The sequence below is a fragment of the Monodelphis domestica genome, chromosome 1 (genome assembly GCF_027887165.1).
Source record: "Monodelphis domestica isolate mMonDom1 chromosome 1, mMonDom1.pri, whole genome shotgun sequence".
Classification (NCBI taxonomy): Eukaryota; Metazoa; Chordata; class Mammalia; order Didelphimorphia; family Didelphidae; genus Monodelphis; species Monodelphis domestica.
Window position 1 is genome coordinate 295,548,194 of NC_077227.1, and position 17,978 is coordinate 295,566,171.

At 34.8% G+C, this 17,978-nt stretch overlaps 1 protein-coding gene across 3 annotated transcripts in view; it reads right to left on the reverse strand.

Moving 5' to 3' along the window:
- Positions 1-17,978, reverse strand: part of PYGL (glycogen phosphorylase L) — a 254,882-nt gene that overhangs the window by 47,982 nt on the left and 188,922 nt on the right. For all 3 annotated transcript variants that reach the window (XM_056821113.1, XM_001363137.4, XM_056821108.1), the window contains one exon: positions 4,805-4,936. In XM_056821113.1, coding sequence (XP_056677091.1) covers positions 4,805-4,936 — 132 coding nt within the window. The remainder of the gene's footprint in view (positions 1-4,804; positions 4,937-17,978) is intronic.

A 17,978-nucleotide genomic window follows, 5' to 3' on the forward strand; every position in this document is an offset into this window, starting at 1 on the left:
TTCTGCTGCTTCTAAGCTGCCATCTTGACCAGGAATAATAAAGTAAATAGAAAGCTACCAAGGTAATGATTAGGTAAATTGAAAGCTATTTACTCTAGTTTCTGGGTATCTTTTCTAGAAGAAGCCTCAAGTTGTCCCAGTATTGCAGTTCCACATGCCTATCCAGAGTTGTGTCCAAACTCACCTTTAACTGTAGATTTCCCAGGTCTGGTTTGTGATATTTGCCCCAAGTGCCAAAACTACTTATGGCTTTGAAGCACCATCACCTGGGTCTTTTTTTCCTTTCAGTCTTTTTCTACTATAACATACTATATTTCTTTCAGGATAACTATGCTGAAACTCCTTCAAATTTATTATTTTATCCTCTGAATTTTGAATGAATAAGGCTTACTAGATGCATATCATGCACATTAATCAAACATAATGAAATTCTATATTATAAGTAATATTTTCATGATAGGTTTCATTAGTCAATGTAAGTGAATGAAAGAGTTTAATTAAAAATAAAGGTCCAGGAAGATTTTTTTGAAAGGCAATATGGGGTGGATGGGGCCAAGATGGAAGAGAAGGTACACCATGTTACCCTCCAAAAGGCAATGGCATAATGCCTCAAAAATGAATTTTGGAACAGCATAACCCACAAAAAGACAAGGTGAAGTTAATTTTCAGCCTACAAGAATTTATAAGGCTGCATGAGGTATCTAATGCACTGGGGTGGAGGAGAAGCTCAGTGCAAGGACAGACCCCAGCAAAACAATGGGCTTTGGGCACAGCTGATGCAGTATCCAAGAAGTTCAGAATTCCCAGGTACAGATGGTAATGGAGGGAGGGTTGGATAATTGCTCCAAAGGAGAATACAAGGGTCCCTTCACTGGCTCTGGGTGCAAGACCCTTGTCACATTGTCCATGTGGAGAACCATGTAGCAGCCATGGGTCACAGGGTGAGGGGGAGCACCAGGGTATACCATTACTTCTAGCCACGGGGGAGCAGGGGAACCTAGTTAAAGTTCCGAGGTGTAAAAGAGGGTTACTCACAGACCAGTGCTCTGGCACAGGTAAGTAGAGTATTAAACACTCTCCTTACATCATAAAACCTTTGAAGAACTGAAAGCAGATGGATCTTCATTGGCACCTCTCAAGCCAACTGTACAAAAAACCTGAAGCTTGGAACAGTTACAAAGTCCAACTTGAACAATTTTTTAAGCTAAAAGAAAAGAAAAAGGCCGGAAAATGAGCAAACAACAACAAAAGGACACTTAACATAGAAAGTAATTTTGGTGACAGGTTAGACTCAAATTCAGAACAAGATAAAAAAAGTCAATACTGCTGCAATTAAAGCCTTCAAGAAACATATGAATTACTTTGAGGCACAAAGATATACTAAAGAAATGAATGGCTGAAAAAGGCCAATTGGTAAAAGAGGTACAACAATCCAAAGAGAAGACTTTCTTAAAAAGCAGAATTGGGCAAATCAAAAATGATATAAAAAATGTACTGAAGATGAAAACTTCTTGAAAGACAGAATTTGCTTTTTGGAAAAAGGTAAAGAAATTCAGTAGGAAAAGATCTCTTTACAAAGTAGAATTGGCCAAATGGAAAAGGTGGTACAAAAACTAACTCAAGAAAAATCATGTCTAAAAAATGAGAATTTGGGCAAGAGGAAGCAAATGATGACATGAGACATCAAGAAACAATAAAAAAAGTCAAAAGAATGAAAAAAAATAGAAATGTTAAATATCTCATGGGAAAAACAACTGACCTAGAAAATAAATCCACGAGAGATAATTTAAGAATTAGCCTATCTAAAAGCTGTGATCCAGAAAAGAGCTTAGACATCATCTTTCTGTAATCATCAAGGAAAACTGCCCTGATATTCTAGAACCGAAGGACAAAATAGAAATGGAAAGAAACCACCAATCATCTCCTGAAAGAGATCTCAAAAGGATAACTCCCAGGAATATTATAGCCAAATTCCAAAACTCCCAGGTCAAGGAGAAAATATTGCAAAGGGCCCAAAACAATGCAATTATCATGGAGCCACAGTCAGGATAATACAAGACTTAGAAGCTTCTACATTAAAAGACTGGAAGGTCCTGGTCTATAATATGATAATAACCCTAACCATATAATATGATATTCCAGAGGAACTAGGTCTTCAACCATGCAACTTACCCAGCAAAAATGAGCACAATTCTTCAGGGGTAAATGGGTATTCAATAAAATAGAGGACTCTTGAACATTACTGGTGAAAAGACCAGAGTTGAAAGAAAAATTTGACTCTCAAACACAAGACTCAGGAGAATCATAAAAAGGAAAACAAAAAGAGAATTGAAAGACATTCAATAAGTTTAAACTATATATTTCCCTACATAGGAAGCTGATTCTTATAACATTAAAGAACTTTATCATTATGAGATCAGTTAGAAGGAATATACTTATGATACACATAATATGCATAGAATTAAATAAGATGGGATGATATGAAAAATATAATTAAATTAAAGAATGAGAAGAGAAATGCATTGGGAGGAAGGGAAGGGAAAAGTAGAATCGGTTAAAAAAATTATTGCGCATAAAAGAAGCATGAAAGAGTATTAACAGTGGATGAGAATGAAGATGGAGGAAGTGAGAAGGGAGGGCATGTGATCCTTACTTTCATCAGAATTGACTCAATGAGGGAAGAACATACACAATCAATTGGGTATAGAAAGCTCTCTTACCCTATAGGAAAGTAAGAAGGGAAGGGGATAAGAGATGGGACATGAGAGATATAAAAGAGGGAAAACTGGGCAAGGTGGAGGACAGAAACTAAACAGGGGTAAAAAGGATGGAAAGTAATACACAGTAATCATATTTACAAGTCTCTCTAATAAAGGCCTCACTTTTCAAATACATAGAGAAATGAGTTGAATATATAAGAACACAAATTATTCCTCAGTTGATAAATGGTCAATGGATATGAACAGACAAAGTTAAAGCTCTCTATAATTATGCAAAAATGCTCTAAATCACTCTTACTAAGGCAAATGCAAATTAAAACAACTCTGAGGCACCAACTCTTCACCTACCAGATTGGCTATTATGACAGTAAAGGAAAATGGAAAAACTTGGAGGAATTTAGGAAAGCTGGGACATGAATGCATTGTTGGTAGAATTGTGAATTGATTTAATCATTCAAGATATGTCCACAGAGCTATAAAACAGTAAATACCCTTTGATTCAGTAATACCATCACTAGATTTATATTATGAAGAGATAAAAAAAGAAAAGGTGAAGGACTATATGTATTTATTTAAATATATTAAAATATTTATAAAAATAGTCAAAGCAGTTCTTCTTAAGGGGCAAAGACTTGGAAAGTGAGAGGATGTCTATCAACTGAAGAATGCTTCAATAAATTATAATATAATATTTTAATGAAATGCTATTGTGCTTTAAGAAATGACAAACAAGAGAGTTCAGATAGATCCAGCGAGACTTGCATGAGCTTAAAGGAAGCAGAATGAAACAAGCAGAATCAGGAGAATGTTGTATAGTGACAGGAATACTTTATAGTGAACAACTGTGAATAACAGCTACTTTCAGCACTACAATGATCTGAAACTGTGTCAAGGGATTCATGATTAAAACATGCCCTCATGTCAGAGAAAAAGAACTGAGTCTGAATCCAGACAACAACAAACATTTTCCAGTTTCTTAATTTTTTTATTTTTATTTTTTTTCACAAAACATTAACATTAAAAAACTTTTACATGATTGCACATGTAAAATTTATATGAATTTGCTCACTATCTCAAAGGGGTTGGGGTTAGGGGAGAGAGAAAATTTGAGATTCAATATTCTCTGAAAAATGTTGGAAATTGTTTTTACATGTTAATTAGGGGAAAATAAATTTTTTAGAATGGAAAGCAATTTATGATTAAAAATGAGTTCATATATTTAGATCTGCAATGGGCCTCAGATATCTATTCCAACCCTCTCATTTTACAAATTAGTAAATTAAGATAAAGAAAGACTATCTTAACTTACTTCAAAAATCTGTAATTTGCCTTCATAGCTACAAAAGAACATGCTTCCTTAGCTGAATTTCTGGAAACTTTCTGAAGAATATCATGTTGTGCTTTCTAAACCTAATACATTTTGTACTCCACTAAGGATCTGAGTTATTAACAGAAAGCCACCAACCCTTATTATATTTTTTAACTTATATTTGAAGTTATGGAAATAAACTATACAATAATATTATAGTTTCAAAGTTTTAAAATTTTCTTATTTTTGAAAATAAATTAGGTTACAGTTTACTCATTAGGTGAGAAAATTACCAATGCAAAGATGAATATATCTGTCATTAACATCATTACTGTCTTTAAATGAAGCATTTGATTAAAAAGCTTCCTTGATTTTAAAGAAGCATGGCATCTGAAATCTCTAGATGTGAGATTTATATACATATACATATAAAATGTGCTATATATAACATCCAACTTATAACATATGCATATGTTATATATGTGTGATATATGTGTGTACATATACATATGTACAAGTATACATACATCAACCAAATTGATTGCAAACTGACAAGTGGCATTTTAAATTCTTAACCATCTTTCTTGATCGATGCTTTATCAAAAAAGGCAAGGATATGGTAATTTTTGTCATACTGTTGACAAATTAAATTTTTTCCATACTTATATTACTTAATTTGTAAAAATGACATGTGAGAGACTTTTGAAACCTGTCAGAATGCAAAATCATGATAAAACGATACAAAATAGATTATTTGTTAAGAAATATTAAGTACCTGAGTATCAACCCACTTAGTTCCATTCTGGGTATGAATTACTCTTCCATAGTAGTGGACAGGCAGCATGAATTCTGGACGAGCTTTCTCCCAGGGGTTACCATGCCTTAGCCAATCATCTGCTTCTTCTACCTGGAAAAAGACATAACATATTCTCCAAAGTTTAAATTTAATCACTGAATCTTGTAAAATCATAAAAGCCTTTAACTAGAGAACTTGAGTCCTTAATTCAAAAACTCTTCTTTAAGAGAAAGGATAACTATAATTTACCACAAGGAACTTTTGCTAATTAAACTACACAGAACATCTCTTCTCCTTCTGTTGCAAATAATGTTTAACTTTTGTTTTAGAAGTTGTTGTTTGAAAAATATAGTATATGAAAATCACTTAATGGACTTTGTGATCTAAGAAAAAGGGCAAAACAATTGCAGCAGTTTGGAGTAAGTGCAAAAATTGTCAGTTTGGATTAAGTGCAAAATGAAGCAAATAAACAGTCTTTTAATATAAAATATAAGTTAATGGAGTATGATGAGTACACAAGTATTCATATTTGTTATAAAGACAGAAAAAAAGAAAGGAACATTCATTATTTCCTCTACTTAACCAAAGAAAGCTTCATGGAAGAGATGAAATTTTTGTAAGCTGCTTATATAAAGAAAGTAAAGAGTTGGTAAACTGTAAGATAAAGGATATGCTTTAGCCTTAGCTCTAGGTAGAAATGTAATAAAGTCAATATACTAATGTTTAGAATTAATGAACAGAATTTCTTCATAAGTTCATGATACAAATGTTGTTTTATTTATTTTTTATAATATAAAATTTATAATAAAAACATTTTATGTTTTATTTACAAAAATCATTTCAAAAACTGGATTTAACCAAGAATTTATTAGTGGGTAGATAACTGTTTCCAAACTAGTCAAATCAGATGTCACTGATTTGTTTTAATAACCACTCTACCACATATTAATGAGGAAGTCAAGGCCAAATATATTTTGAATCAATAAATGGCTTTTCTTCCCTGTACTGTGACAAAGACACTTTAGCATCAGAAGCAATAAAATAACCTGAACCAAACACTTTATCATACTGCAACCCAAAACTTCACACTAAGTTTCAACAATAGTGGAAGGTGGATATGACTGAATTGGAATTGGAAGAGAAACAAAATTAGTATTTTTCTAAAAAAGTTTGTAGATGGGAAAAGCTGTCAGTGTCTGTATGGTTGTCTTCCCTCAAGAAATAAAAAAAGGCTAGAGATGAGAGAATGGATTCTATTTTCTCTTGGCTATATCACATACCATCTGATAATTTAGAAAGGGTGATGCAATCACTTTTTTGATGGCAAGGTCTCAACATGTTACAAGATGTATGATGCTTGCAAAACTAATCTATAATTCCTCATCATTGAATCTTTACATATATTTTTAACCAACTTACTTTTCCCATAAAACAATAATTTTCCGCTTTAATTTAGGTTGACAAGGCCTATAGGAGACCCTTTTTGTCTTTATCTTGTGTAACTATTTGTCTGCAAGATATTTTTTAAAATCCTTGATTTCAGCAGCTTATATTTAAATTAAAGGGAAATCCAGGTGATGAAACACTTCATGGAGGATTTGATAAAATATGAACAGGTTTTCTTTTTTCCTCATTTTTATTCCAATTTTATTAAACCAGATAAAGCAAACATTTCCATATACAAAGAAAAAGAAGATTGTACATAAATGAAATCACACATCTCTTATATGCTTAGCTTATATTTTTTCATAATACATCCCCTCCACATGTGTCCTAGCCCCTCCATACCTTCTCAGTATCACAGAGAGTGACATATTTGTACAAATCAAGTCTTTCGTGTTTTCATCTTGAGTTCACTTTTTAGAGGTAATATTCACAATTTATTCTTCCTTTATTAGTTCTATGAATATGTATAATGTTCTGGTTATATTCATTTCACCTCAAAGTATCCCATGTAGTTTTTTCCATATTTTAAAAAATCAGCCTCCTCATCACTTCTTAAGGTATAGTAGTATTCCATCACAATCATATACCACAATTTGTTTAATTATTCCCCAATTGATGGGCATTTCCTTAATTTCTAATTCTTTGTAACTCTATAGATGTAATTTTAAAAAGTTCTCCAAAATGGTTGAATCAGTTCACAGTTCTACCAGTGCATTTATGCCCCTGTTTTCTCATATCCCCTCTAACACTTGTCATTTTTCCCTTTTGTCATTTTAATTAGTCTGATGGACAAGAGATGATATCCCAGAACTGTTTCAGTTTTTATTTCTCTATCAGTAGTGATTTGGAGCATTTTTTCAAATACTTATATATAATTTTTATTTCTTCATCTCAAAATTGTTCATATTTTCCCCATTTATCAATTGGGAGAAGGATATTCTTACTTTAGATATGATAACTCTATCTAAGAAGTTGGCTCTAAAATATTTCCCCCAATTTTCTCTTATAGTCTTGACATTTATATAAAACTTTTTTATTTTAATGTACTCATAATTATCTATTTTACAATTCACAATGCTCTCCATAAATCTCTGTTCTTACAATTTACTTAAAATATCTCCCTTGATTTGTAGAACATATACCCATTTTGATCTTATCTTGGTGAATGGTTTAAGATATTGGTTTATACCTAGTTTCTACCAAACTACGTTCCAATTGACCCAGAAATTTTTACCAAATACTGATTTCTTATATCAGAAACCTGAATCTATGCTTTTGTCAGATGCGAGATAGTTGTATGTCTATTCTGTTACACTGATCTACCTTTTTATTTATCTAGTACCAGATAGTTTTGATAATTACTGTTTTATAATACAATTTGAAATCTGGTACTGCTAGACCACCTTCCTTCACATTTTTTTTTCATTGATTATTTTAATAGTCTTGATCTTTTGGTCTTCCAAATGAATTCTGTACTTATTTTTTCTAATCCAATAACAGATTTTTTTTTTTGTAATTTAATTGGGACAGCATTTAATAAGTAGTTTAGTTTAGGTAGGATTTCCATTTTAATTATATTGCCTCTGCCCATCCATGAACAATGAATATTCCTCTGATTATTTAGACCTCATTTTATTTGTGTAAAAAGGTGTTTTGTTCATGTAGTTTCTGGATTTATTTTGGCAGGTACAGTCCCAGGTATTTTTTTTTCTCTCTGTGGCTCTTTTAAATGGAGTATCTCTTTCTATATCTTCTCACAAGACTTTGTTAGTAATATATAAAAATGCTGATAATTTATGTGGTCTTACATTATGTCCTGCTACTTTGCTAAAATCATTGATATTTTCAACTTTTTAGGTGAATCTCTAGGATTTTCACCATATACTATCATGTTGTTTACAAATAGACATAGTTTTATTACCTCTTTGCCCATTCTGATTTCTTCAATTTCTTTTTCTTCCCTAATGGCCAGCATTCCTAAAACCATATTAGTATGATTATGGGCATTCTTGTTTCACTCCTGATTTTACTGAGATGGCTTCTAGCTTCTCCCCATTATAAATAATACTGCTGATGATTTTAGGTAGAATGCTAGTATCATTTGAAGAAAAATCCATTTATACCTATGTTTTCCAGTGCTCTTTTTTTTTAAGGAATGGGCATTATATTGTGCAAAAGGGTTTTTCTGTATCTATATAATAATATCGTTTTAGTACTTTTTTATTGATATTAATTATGTTGATAGTTTCCCCTATAGTAAACCATCCCTGCATCCCGGATATAAATTCTTGTAGGGTCACAATGTATTATTTTTGTGACACGTTGTAGTCTCCAGGCTAGTATTTTATTGAGAATTTATGCATCCAAATTAATTAATGAATTGGTTTATAATTTTCTTTCTCTTTTGCTCTTTTTAGTTTAGATATTATGTGGTAGAGTGCCTGTCAATCAAGAAGAAAGTTCCAAATGGAATGTTCCCGGGAGTTGGCAGTTGAGCTGACCAGGGGGAGGGGACTTGACTTGGAGTCACTCTCTCTAAAGGCTGAACCTGGCTGTAGGACCCTTGTAGGGCTGACTTGGTTTTGGGGAACTCTCTGATCAAGGGATAAACCTCTGAGATTTGACTGATCAAGACTTGAAGGAAAACCAGGCTGAAAGAGAGATTTTGAACTTTGTTTCTCTCTGGGGTTGAAGCTGAGAAAGGAGACAAGCCAGGCTGAAGGAGAGATTTTGGACTTGGTTTTCTCTCTTGAGGAGTTGTCTCAGACTGAAGGACCCTTGGGGGGGGGCGAAGGGCTTCAGAAATTAAGCTGAGAGACCTTGCTGATTTTGTGAAGAAGAAGAAAGAATATTTTGAACAGCAGTTGTCCTCCATCTCCCTAAATGTCTTAGAGTGTGACTGGACTACTTTCTCAAACCCTCATTTTAGATTAAGGACATCCTTGTCCCTCAAACCTCAGTTTCCCATCTTGTTATCACAATAAACCCCTTATCTGAGAAAGATTAGAGTATTTTATAGTCCACTGGTGGGGGGGGGGAGGGAGGAAGTCAAAGGCTTCCAGAAGAGGGTGGTTAAGGGAGAGGGTGAGGAAGGAAGGAGGTTAGGAAATAGATTGATCCATCAGCCATCAGTAGGGATCAGTAGGCAAACCCCAGAGCAGTTTCCTTGTGTACTAGTATCTCTGTGTGGCAGCATCCCTTAGCATTTCTCATTCCTACCGCCATTACAAATAAGCAGTTTCAGGTTCCCTTAGCAGCTCTCTCTAGTCAAAGCCAGAGGACAGCAGTCATTGCAAAAGTAACAACTGTTTCCCCTCAGTTTACATTTGCTATTCAATCAGTACCATATTTGTTTCATAAAAGTAGTTTAGGAAAACTCCTTCTTTACCTGTTATTTAAAAAAAATTAATATTGGAACTAGATCCTTTAATGTTTAGTAGGGTACATGTGAATTCATTTGATCCTCCTTTTTTCTTAAGAAGTACATTTATGGTGTGTTCAATTTCTTTTTCTAAAATAGGTTTATTTAGATATTTTTTTCTTGCTCTGATAGTGTAGACAATTTATTTTTTAAGTATTCTTCCATTCTCTTTCATTGTTAAATTTGTTTTCATAAAATTGAGCAAAATAACTCCTAAAAATTGCTTTAATTTTATCTTCATTGTGGTATATTCACCTTTTTGACCTTCAATACCAGTGATTTGGTTTTCTTTCTTCTTTTTAAAAATCAGATTAACAAATGGTCTATCAATTTTCTTGATTTTTGTAAAACCCAACACCTTGATTCATTTACTAATTCAATGATTTTTTAACATTCATTTTCATTTATTTAAGTTTTACTGTTCTCTGATTTATTTTTTCACCTCTTCATTCTTTAAGATTGTTAGTCTCCAATTAATTTTTACTGTTTCTTCCCATGCTTCATTATTATTATTACATATTATGTAATGTATGCAATATTAATATTATTAATATTATTAATTATTATCTTTTAAAATTGCATTTTTCTTCAAAAAGGATGCATTCAATATTTCTGCTTTTCTACAATTAAATATAATGTACTATAATAAACAGCCTATTTTGTTAAAGGTGCCATGTACTGCTGAGGAAAAGGCATACTCTTTTCTGTTTCCATTCATCTCTCCAAATATCTATCATATTTAACTTATTTAAGATTTTATTCATTATCTTGATTTCTTTCTAATTTATTTTTTGTTAGCTTCTTAGTTATTTTGGTTAAATATCCTCTAGTTTTTAGAGGAAAAATGATAGTCCCTTACTATTACAGCTATAATTCATTTAGTTTTTCCTTTAAGCATTTGGATCCTATAACATTTGGTACATATAGGTTTAAAATTAATAATGCTTTTCTATCTGATACTATTTAACATATTATAGTTTCCTGCTTATCTCTTCTGATTATATCTATTTTAGCATTAGTTTTATAGGTGATTATGACTGCCATCCCTGTTTTCTTTGAATTGCTTGAGGCATAGGATATTCTGCTCCAACCTTTTATGTTATTTTGTGAGTGTCTCTCATTTTAAAATGTGCGTTTTTTTTTTTTTTAATTTTAATATTATTTTATTTGGTCGTTTTCATACATTATTCACTGGAAACAAAGATCGTTTTCTTTTCCTCCCCTCCCCCCCTCCCCCCCCCCCCCCCCCCCCGCCTTTCCCTCTCCCATAGCCGACGCATGATTCCACTGGTTATCACATGTGTTCTTGACTCGAACCCATTTCCCTGTTGTTGGAGTTTGCATTATAGTGTTCATTTAGAGTCTCTCCTCAGTCTTATCTCCTCCAACCCTGTGGTCGAGCAGTTGCTTTTCAGTGGTGTTTTTACTCCCACAGTTTATCCTCTGCTTGTGGGTAGTATTTTTTTTTTTTAGATCCCTGCAGATTGTTCAGGGAAATTGCATTGATACTTATGGAGAAGTCCATCACCTTCGATTGTACCACAATGTATCAGTCTCTGTGTATAATGTTTTCCTGGTTCTGCTCCTTTCGCTCTGCATCACTTCCTGGAGGTTGTTCCAGTTCACATGGAATTCCTCCACTTTATTATTCCTTTTAGCACAATAATATTCCATCACCAACATATACCACAATTTGTTTAGCCATTCCCCAATTGAGGGGCATCCCCTCATTTTCCAATTTTTGGCCACCACAAAGAGCGCAGCTATGAATATTTTTGTACAAGTCTTTTTGTCCATTATCTCTTTGGGGTACAAGCCCAGCAGTGCTATGGCTGGATCAAAGGGCAGACAGTCTTTTATCGCCCTTTGGGCATAGTTCCAAATTGCCCTCCAGAATGGTTGGATCAATTCACAACTCCACCAGCAATGAATTAATGTCCCCACTTTGCCACATCCCCTCCAGCATTCATTACTTTGCATAGCTGTCATGTTAGCCAATCTGCTAGGTGTGAGATGATACCTCAGAGTTGTTTTGATTTGCATCTCTCTGATTATAAGAGATGTAGAGCACTTTTTCATGTGCTTATTAATAGTTTTGATTTCTTTGGCTGAGAATTGCCTGTTCATGTCCCTTGCCCATTTGTCAATTGGAGAATGGCTTGATTTTTTGTACAATTGATTTAGTTCTTTATAAATTTTAGTAATTAAACCCTTGTCAGAGGTTTTTATGAAGATTGTTTCCCAATTTGTTGCTACCCTTCTGATTTTGGTTACATTGGTTTTGTTTGTACAAAAACTTTTTAATTTGATGTAATCCAGATTATTTATTTTGCATTTTGTAATTCTTTCTAATTCTTGCTTGGTTTTGAAGTATTTCCCTTCCCAAAGGTCTGACATGTATACTATTCTGTGTTCGCCTAATTTTCTTATAGTTTCTTTCTTTATGTTCAAGTCATTCATCCATTTTGAATTTATCTTGGTGTAGGGTGTGAGGTGTTGATCTAAGCCTAGTCTTTCCCACACTGTCCTCCAATTTTCCCAACAGTTTTTATGAAATAGTGGATTTTTGTCCCAAAAGCTGGGATCTTTGGGTTTGTCATATACTGTCTTGCTGAGGTTGCTTGCCCCCAGTCTATTCCACTGATCCTCCTTTCTGTCTCTTAGCCAGTACCAAATTGTTTTGATGACCGCTGCTTTATAATACAGTTTGAGATCTGGGACTGCAAGACCCCCTTCCTTTGTATTTTTTTTCATTAATTCCCTGGGTATCCTTGATCTTTTGTTTTTCCAAATGAACTTTGTTATGTTTTTTTCTAAATCAGTAAAAAAAATTTTTGGGAGTTCCATGGGTATGGCACTAAATAGATAGATGAGTTTGGGTAGGATGGTCATTTTTATTATATTGGCTCGTCCTACCCATGAGCAGTTAATGTTCTTCCAATTGTTCAAGTCTAGTTTTAGTTGTGTGGAAAGTGTTTTGTAGTTGTGTTCATATAGATCCTGTGTTTGTCTCGGGAGATAGATTCCTAAGTATTTTATTTTGTCTTGGGTAATTTTGAATGGGATTTCTCTTTCTAGTTCTTGCTGCTGAGCTGTGTTGGAATTATATAGAAATGCTGATGACTTATGTGGGTTTATTTTGTATCCTGCAACTTTGCTAAAGTTGTTGATTATTTCAATTAACTTTTTGGTTGAATCTCTAGGATTCTTTAAGTAGACCATCATGTCATCTGCAAAGAGTGATAATTTGGTCTCCTCCTTGCCTATTTTGATGCCTTCAATTTCTTTTTCTTCTCTAATTGCTACTGCTAGTGTTTCTAATACAATGTCAAATAATAGAGGTGATAATGGGCATCCTTGTTTCACTCCTGATCTTAATGGGAATGGATTTAGTTTATCCCCATTGCAGATGATATTAGCTGATGGTTTTAGATATATACTGTTTATTATTTTTAGGAATGACCCTTCTATTCCTATGCTTTCTAGTGTTTTTAGTAGGAATGGGTGTTGTATTTTATCAAAGGCTTTTTCTGCATCTATTGAGATAATCATGTGATTCTTGTTGGTTTGCTTGTTGATGTGGTCAATTATGTGGATAGTTTTCCTAATGTTGAACCAGCCCTGCATCCCTGGTATGAATCCTACTTGATCATGGTGGATGACCCTTCTAATCACTTGCTGGAGTCTTTTTGCTAGTATCCTATTTAAGATTTTTGCATCTATATTCATTAGGGAGATTGGCCTATAGTTTTCTTTCTCTGTTTTTGGCCTGCCTGGCTTTGGAATTAGTACCATGCTTGTGTCATAAAAGGAGTTTGGTAGGACTCCCTCTTTGCTTATTATGTCGAATAGTTTGTGTAATATTGGGGTTAACTGTTCTCTGAATGTTTGATAGAATTCACTGGTGAATCCATCAGGCCCTGGGGATTTTTTCTTAGGCAGTTCTTTGATGGCTTGATGGATTTCAATTTCTGATATGGGATTATTTAAGAAAACTATTTCTTCTTCTGTTAGTCTAGGCAATTTATATTTTTGTAAATATTCATCCATATCACCTAGATTGGTAAATTTATTGCCATATAGTTGGGCAAAGTAGTTTTTAATGATTGCCTTAATTTCCTCTTCATTTGAGGTGAGATCCCCCTTTTCATCCTTGATGCTATTAATTTGCCTTTCTTCTTTCCTTTTTTTAATTAAATTAACCAGTACTTTGTCTATTTTGTCTGTTTTTTCAAAGTACCAGCTTCTAGTCTTGTTTATTAGCTCAATAGTTCTGTCACTTTCTATTTTATTAATTTCTCCCTTAATTTTTAGGATCTCTAGTATGGTTTTCTTCTGGGGGTTTTTAATTTGTTCATTCTCAAGTTTTTTGATTTGCATTTCCAATTCCTTGGTCTCTGTCCTCCCTAATTTGTTAATATATGCACTCAGGGATATGAATTTTCCTCTAAGTACTGCCTTGGCTGCATCCCATAAGGTTTGAAAGGATGTTTCGCCGTTGTCATTTTCTTCAACAAAATTGTTAATTGTTTCTATGATTTCTTCTCTAACTAAATGGTTTTGGAGTATCATGTTATTTAATTTCCAATTAATTTTTGATTTGGGTCTCCATGTACCCTTGCCGATCAATATTTTAATTGCCTTGTGATCTGAAAAGGCTGCAGTTAATATTTCTGCTTTTCTGCATTTAAGTGCCATGTTTCTATGACCTAGGGTATGATCTATTTTTGTGAATGTGCCATGTGGTGCTGAAAAGAAGGTGTATTCTTTTTTGTCCCTATTTATTTTTCTCCATATGTCTATTAATTCTAATTTTTCTAAGATTTCATTCACCTCTTTTACCTCTTTCTTATTTATTTTTTGATTTGATTTATCTAAATTTGATAGTGGTTGGTTCAAGTCTCCCACTAATATGGTTTTACTGTCTAATTCCTCCTTCAATTCTCCTAGTTTCTCTATTAAAAATTTGGATGCTATACCATTTGGTGCATACATGTTGATTAGTGATATTTCCTCATTGTCTATACTTCCTTTTAGCAGAATATATTTACCTTCCCTGTCCCTTTTGATCAGGTCTATTTGTACTTTGGCTTTGTCAGATATCATGATTGCAACTCCTGCCTTCTTTCTATCGGTTGAGGCCCAAAAGGTCTTACTCCAACCTTTAATTCTAACCTTGTGAGTGTCAACCCGTCTCATATGTGTTTCTTGAAGACAACATATGGTAGGGTTTTGTGTTCTAATCCAATCTGCTATTTGTCTGCGTTTTATGGGTGAGTTCATCCCATTCACGTTCAAAGTTATGATTGTTATTTGTGGATTCGCTGGCATTTTGATGTCTTCCCCTAGTTCTGACCTTTCTTCTTTAGCTTTCTCCTTTTGAACCAGTGATTTACTTTAGGTCAGTCCCCCTAGTCCCCTCCCTTGAGATGCTTCCCTTTCTAGCCCCTCCCTTTTTATGCTCCCTTCCCCTCCCCCCTCTCCTTCCCTCCCTTTTTGTGCTCCCTCCCCCCTCCCCCTCCTTAATTTTCCTTTCTTTCTTGCCCTAATGGATAAGATAGAATTCAGGATCCCACTGGATCTAGATGTTCTTCCCTCTCAGATTTGATTTCACTGAGAGTAAGGTTTAAGTACTTCCACTTCACGCTCTCTTCCTCTCCTTCTCATATGAGAGTTCTTCCCCTCCCCTTCCCATGTGTATCTTTATATGGGAAAGTTTATTCTATTGATTCCCCCCCTATTTCTTGAAGTTAATCTTAGTATTATCACGGTTCCCCCCTCCCTTTTCCTTTTTTTGCCCCAACTTTCCCCAAATCTTCTTGATTCCCCAATCTTTCCCTATGCATGTTTCTTCTAACTACTCTTATGATGATACAATTTATGAGAGTTACACAAAACATTTTCCCCACATATTAATATATATAATTAGATGTAAATGTAGTCCTTATAGAAGAGAGTTTGACTTAAAGAGAAAGATAAGATTTATCTCCTTTTCCCTTTCTTTCATATTTACCTTTTCATGTTTCTCTTGCTTTCTGTGCTTGGATATCGAACTTTCCACAGAGCTCTGGTCTTTTCTTAGCAAATGCTTGGAAATCTTCTATTTTGTTGAATGCCCATACTTTCCCCTGGAAGTATATAGTCAGTTTTGCTGGGTAGTTGATTCTTGGTTGGAGACCCAGCTCTCTTGCCTTTCTAAATATCGTGTTCCATGCTTTGCGGTCTCTTAGTGTGTTAGCCGCTAAGTCATGTGTGATCCTTATGGGAGCCCCCTTGTATCTGAAGCTCCTCTTCTTGGCTTCTTGTAGGATTTTCTCCTTTACTTGGAAGCTCTTGAATTTGGCAATTACATTCCTAGGCGTTGTCTTTTGGGGATTTAGTATAGAAGGTGTTCTATGAATCCTTTCTATTTCTATTTTGCCCCCTTGCTCCAGAACGTGGGGGCAATTTTCTTTTATAATCTCCTCTAGAATAAAATCCAATTTGTTGTTTACCTCTGGTTTTTCTGGGAGACCGATGATACGGAGATTTTCTCGTCTTCCTCTGTTCTCCAGGTCCGTGACCTTCTCAGTGAGATATTTTCTGTTTTCTTCCAATTCATTAATTGTTTGGGTTTGCTTTATTGATTCTTGCTGTTTTATCATCTCACTTTCTTCGAGGTCCTTAATTCTGGTCATTAGGGACTGGATTTGCTTTTCAGCCTTGTCTGCCCTTGTATTGGCTGCTTCGAGTTCTTTTTCCAATTGAGCAGTCTTATCTGTCAGACAGCTGATCTCTTTCTCCCATTTTTCTTTCCAGAAGGTTTCCATCTTTTGGATAAGTTCCAGTTTGAGATCTTCCAGAGCTTGTTGATAGTTTCCATTTTGGGAGGCGTGTTCTGAATTTTTTTGGATTTCCTCTTCATTCTCCTCTTTCCCTTGGGTACTTCCACCATAAAAGTTTTCAATAGTCACTTTTTTCCCTTTCTTCCTGGAGGCTTGATTTTGGGCCATGTGAGCCATCACTTTGGTGGTTTTATTTCCCTTTCCTTTTTGGTCTGGGGTCTGGGTTATAAGAGTGGTTTTTCTGTGAATTTAGGTTGCTTCAGACTAGTTCTTCCCAGCCTCCGAGCCCAGGTATTCAGCTCCGCCCAGATAATCCGTGCGCCTTGTTCAGCGCAGCCCGCCCGAAGTCCGCTGGCTTCTCCAGTGAAAGCGCCCTGAGACGTTTTTTCCTGGCAGTCCCCAGATCCCAAGGACCCTGGAGTGCCCCCCCAGACAGAGACGCTCCCCACTCACTCGCTGTCCCGGTGAGCGCTCAGGTAGCTCACTCTGGTTTAGTGGGGGAGGTGGGGTGGGGGAAGGGCGGCTCAGTTCACTTTTCTGTGCAAGCTTTTCCTTCTTATTTTAGTGTGGAAATGTTCAAGCCCCACGTACCTTTGCCTCTGTGGGGTACTGGGGAGTCCTTCTGTTCCTCCAAAGGTGATTTTATGCTCCTTTGATGTAGTCTATTTCGTTCGGTGCTGGGGAGAGGAAATGTGCCGCGTCTAGATTGCAGCCATGATTACCCGGAAGTCCTAAAATGTGTTTTTTTGTAATCAACATATTGTCAGGTTTGGGGTTTTGATCCATTCTGCTATTATTTTTATTTTATGAGTAAATTCATCCCATTTACATTCAAAGTCATAATTAATAGTTGTTTACTTCCCTCCATTCTCTTTTCCCTCAGTTTCCCCTCTTCCTTTCTTTTTGCCATCTTCCTCCTCAGATGTTCAATTTTTTCTGTCCACTACTTCTCTAATTCATATTCCTTATTAGAATTCTTCCCTACCCTATCCTTTGTCATCCTAGTTCCTCCTTGTCCTTACCTTTTAATTTTTAGTGTATCTGCCTTTCCTAAAATCCCTTCCTTACCATGCCAACTATACCATTTTTGATATTAGTTCAGTTCTAAAAATCTCTTCTTTATCTTGTCCTAAGTGTCCTTCCTTTATTCCTTAACTTCCTATTTCTTGATATGTAGTCTCTTTTAGATATCCCTCTTCTTTCTTATGCACTTGCCCTCCTTTCTCTTAATATGCCTTTCCTTTAAGAGGGAAGGGGTGGAAAGCAAAGTAAAATAAGGGTGGGGATTAGGAACACTGATTAAAAGCAACCACTGTATTAAAAGAAAATAGCAATCTTGGTGTAGAAGGAAATAGTGAAAGAAGAAAAGGCAGGACTAGGAGTAGAAATCAAAATGCTGGAAAATACACAGCTAGTAATTATAACTCTGAATGTGAATGGAATAAACTGAACTCAACCATAA